Source organism: Malurus melanocephalus, unplaced genomic scaffold, assembly GCF_030028575.1.
Source record: "Malurus melanocephalus ecotype Western Australia unplaced genomic scaffold, MMel_1.1 scaffold_1250, whole genome shotgun sequence".
Lineage (NCBI taxonomy): Eukaryota > Metazoa > Chordata > Aves > Passeriformes > Maluridae > Malurus > Malurus melanocephalus.
In genome coordinates, this window is record NW_026624482.1 from 40,839 (window position 1) to 45,509 (window position 4,671).

Consider the following 4,671-nt stretch of genomic DNA (forward strand, 5'->3'; position numbering starts at 1 on the left):
AAAAGAGAGAAATTTGAGGTCAATATTTTCGAAAATCTCGTTTCTCAGGAAATTAGTTCATCCTAATTTGGAATGAGGTCAATAGGGAAATTTCGGTTTTCTTGGAGTTTGGGAATTGCTAGTCCTCAGGTGCCGGGAAGCCACGGATTTTAGGGACTCCATTGGAACCCTGGGAGCTCGGCACTTCTACAATCCATTATCCGTAAACTTAGTCGGGCTCTGTCTGACTGCTCGGCCGTGCCTTTTTCAGTTCTATCCACAGATTTCCAGGCAAGGTTTAGGTTGGCCTGCAATTTCCACAACAAAACAGCCGCGGTGAGTGAGGAGGAAAAAAATTAAAATTCCCCGCATCCCAAAAGGAAAACCTTGAATTAAAACCAGCCCCAAAACCGCACCTACCCCAAAACCCGTGAGAACCCAAGAAATTGGGGATGTCCAGCAGCGCAGTGGACGCCACCAGGGTTTGCTGGGGGAAGGTGGTGAGGATGGGTCCGGGGTAAATCATGGTGTAGGGTGGACGGTTGGGTTCCACGATGTCGACCACGGTGTCGGGACAGCGGACSACGCAGGTGCAGTTTCGGGTCACGGTGAAGGTTTCGGGGCACGCCAACCCCGAGGGCAGGCAGCACTCGTGGAAGGGAGACATGRGGGTGAAGRCARACCTGGAAAASAGTGAGGAAAAAAGGGAAAAACKGGGGAAATCCGGCCTGAGTCCGGCGGGAAATTGCGCTTTTTAAAATCTCTGTTTTGCTGATGTGGTGATGGGATTTTTGGTAAATTGGGGATGGTAAAGAGGTTGAGTGGGTGTTGAATGTTTGCCCAGTTCAGTTTCCCAACCAGGAACTCTCATCCTTCCTAAAAAACCCTTCTGAAATTCCTTGTTGTCAGCATAATTCTATTTTTTAGACCACCACTATTTTGATCCCAAAAAAATCTCATCCTATTGCTTCCCATCCCGGGATTTTCATCTCGTCTTTCCCGGTGCTGAAAACCACAACTCCCAACTTGATCCCTTATTTGAAACTTGGATTTTAATGCTCATTTGAATCCCAAATGCGCGGGGTGAAGCTCGCTGCCTCCTCCCACCCGGTTCCAGGTGGAACATTGAGATCCAGGCTGCAGATCCACCCATTTTTATGGGTCTCATTAGGGGTCAGGAGGATTTTTGAAATCCCAGAGCCTCCTATTGAGGCCAGATTTTTTTTTTTCTGGGCATCGTTTAATTACAGATTAAAGGCTGTGCTTGCCCTGGATTGTGCCCACACGGATTGGGCAAGGAAAACAAGGATGGAGAAGGGATCGTTCCCCTCATTTTACCCTTGTGGAGCTGCTGGGGAAGGGATTTGGGGCTTGAAGGGATTTCCTAAAAACAAACTCCCACTTTATCCCTGGGATTCTGTGGTGGACCCAAAATCAAGGGGGGATTTCTTCCGTCTCCACCTGAATATCCCAATTTAACGTCCCCAATCCTCGGGGAATTCTGAACCTTTTTCCCATGGATTTAGGTGCAATCTCCTTAGATGTGAAGGTGAGGAAAAGGCGGCCACTGAGTGGTTTGTTTTTAGCCAAAAAACTGGGTCTGGCTTTTGGGATTTTGGATTTTGGTTTTGGGAAAAGAAGGTTGATCGGAGGGTTGGGATTTTCGAGTGATTCCACACAAGGAATTTGCCAAAGCTCATCCCAGARCTCCTKRAAAAGGAGCCCTTGGATGTTCCTTCTCCATTCGGAATTGAACACTATAAATAGATATATTTATATGTATTTATATATAAATATTAATATAAATATATTAGTGTATATATATAAAAATATCTTAAAAGTTATTTTAATCCAAACCAGCAGTAAAGCGGCCTTTTTTAAAAGGAAAAAAACTGTGTTCTGCTCTCTGTGATATTTGGAAAATGTTTAGGATAAGTTGTCCAACTTAAAGGACAACGGAGCCTCCTTGAAGACAGCTGAGGGTGATAACAGCACAAAAATTAATTTTTTAATGACCATTTCTTTAACGACTCCAAGCTTTTAGAACATGAAAAGAGCTCCATGGGATTATTGGGAACCTTTAGGATTCCGAGGGAGTTTTCTGTGCCCTGCCTGGTTTCCACGAGCCGAGCTCGGCCCTCTGAAGTGCAAAACTGAATTAATTTTAATTCAATTAATTAAAAAACGAAGGACACCTTTCAGGCCGAGCACCCCCTTTGCCCTTCCGCGGCCTCGCCCTGTCATTTGCCATTCAGATAGCGACAATAAAAATAATAACAACAATGGATTCAAAAAGGGAAAAATAATTGATTCAAAATTGACTTACCCGGCTCACCAAGGAGAGGAGGAAAAGAAAAGTGATTTGGGGAGGCGACAAACGCTTTTATAGCTGTCCCAGGAGCGCCTGGAGGATGTGACACCCTCTTTGCATGAAGTCTTAATTAGTTGCAAAACAAACTTTGCTGCCTGCATAATTCCTGCCGCTAATGAAACTGTTTTGCTCCCCGTGTTTGCTCCCTCCCCGAGCGTGCTGGGCCCTTGGGGCAGGATTCATTTTGCTCTTTCAAAAAAGCCCAAAAAGGGCTTGATTTGCTCCCGATTAATCAGATTTTGGGGATAGCGGGGCTTGCTCCAGGTGCTTTTGCTTGCGTTGGGTTTTCCCTCTGAAATTTTGTGAGAGGGATTCCAGGCAGATGAAGAATTAGCAGTTCGTGGTGGGGACCAGCTTTGTTTTATATTATTTTATATTATTTTATATTATTTTATACTATTTTATATGATTTTTATATTATTATATATTATTTTCTATTATTTTCTATTATTTTCTATTATTTTCTATTATATTATTTTGTATTATTTTCTATTATTTATTTTGTATTATTTTCTATTTTATATTGTTTTATATTATTTTAATATTATTTTTATGGTTCTATATACTTCTTAATAGATCTTATATTGTCTTTATATTTTTCTGTGTTTATAAATGAAGATTAATATATAAATAGATATTTATATATAAATATATGTAAACATTTATATATATATTTCTATTTTTACTTCTATTTTGTAAATTTATTTCATATATTTATATATAAAAATAATATATATTATAATATATAAAATATATATTATGTACTTTATTTTATTCTATATTATTTGTTATTTAATTTATTTATTAAGAAATAATCATGATTATTTATATCAACATATAGAATCTATAATATTTATTACAATAAAATAAGTGTTATAATACATAGGTAATATTATTATTTTAATTTCTTTATTTTATTGAATTTTTAAAACTATTTATATAATTTCCCGGTTCTGTCCAGCGTGGAATGGAATTTTTTTATCCCAAAAAGCCTTCCCAGGGCATTAATTGTGCCCCTGCACTGCTGGAAATTCATGAATAAGGAGAACAGTTCCACAGATTCTCAATTTCATCTTCAGCTTCAGGAGTTTTGGGACAGAATTAAGGGGGGGGGGAGTGAAGCAGACAAGAAATAATTTTATCTTGATGAAAACTTAGTTTAGCACAAATTAGAGACGCATTTTAAAACATAAAACCATTAAAACATTGGAGAAATGGGAGTGGGCAATTTGTCGACATCTTTAAGTGAGCCAGCCACGGATTTAAAATGTTTTTATTCCGACTTTAAAGAGGAAATCAAGGACAGAAAAATCATAATTAACAGATGAACCGGGATTCTCCCGGAAAGAGATTTCTGAAGGATCCACCAGCCAGGAAATTTTGGGATAAGAGCCCCCAGACTGATTTATTTACCGGATAAAAGATGTCCTTAATTTAAATCCCATTGGAATACCAGGATAGGGCTCATTTAAATATTTGGGGACACCCTTAAAATCACAATAAAATCCCAAATCTGCTTAAATGACTCGGGATCGGCCCGAACCCTTTTGTTCCCCGTTCCCATAAAAATTTTTGCCTCAGGACCCCTCTCGGGATGCAGATGAATTATTCCAGGAGGGAAAATTGGAGATAAATAATAATTAGGAACAAAGAGATCCTTCCTGCCGGTTTGGGAGGCAGCTCCTGGCAGTGGAATAAAAATCACCTGGAATTGGAATTTGCTTTTGTATTCGCTTGGAATATAAATCTTGGGAAAATAAAACTTGGTGGAAGTTCCATCCCTGGAAGCGTCCAAGAGAGGTGGGAATGTGTCAGGAAATAACTTAAATTAATATTTTCGGGGTTGTATTAAAGACGTTCTGCAGGGTTAATTCAGCTGAGGTGTCATCAAGGGAGACACACTGGGACACTGCTATATATTTATTATTTATGTATTTATGTATTTATGTATTTTGTATTTACGTATATTTACGTATTTACGTATATTTATGTATTTATGCATTTATGCATCTATGCATTATGTATTTATGTATTGATGCATTCATGTATTCATGCATATTTATTTATTTGTATCTATTTGTATTTATTTGTATTTATTATATATTTATTATATTTTTATTATATTTTGTATCTATTCGTATTTAGTATATATTTATTATGTTTTATGTGTGTGTTTGTCATTTCTATTTCAGCATTATATTTTATTTATTTATATTTGTATATATTTATGTTTATATTTATCCACATTTTATATGTATTCATGTATTTATGTATACTTACGTATTTATATATTCAAATAATTATTTATGGTATATTTATTT

General features: G+C 37.3%; 1 protein-coding gene across 1 annotated transcript; it reads right to left on the bottom strand.

The window, feature by feature from the left end:
- Positions 1 to 6: 6 nt before the first annotated feature.
- Positions 7 to 664, bottom strand: LOC130586673 (claw keratin-like). Its single transcript, XM_057387554.1, has 2 exons — positions 400 to 664; positions 7 to 287 (listed from the first exon to the last, which is right to left on the bottom strand). Exons 1-2 carry the CDS (start codon positions 644 to 646, stop codon positions 253 to 255), a joined length of 282 nt encoding a protein of 93 aa, XP_057243537.1. The 5' UTR covers positions 647 to 664; the 3' UTR covers positions 7 to 252.
- Between the last annotated feature and the right edge of the window lie 4,007 nt (positions 665 to 4,671).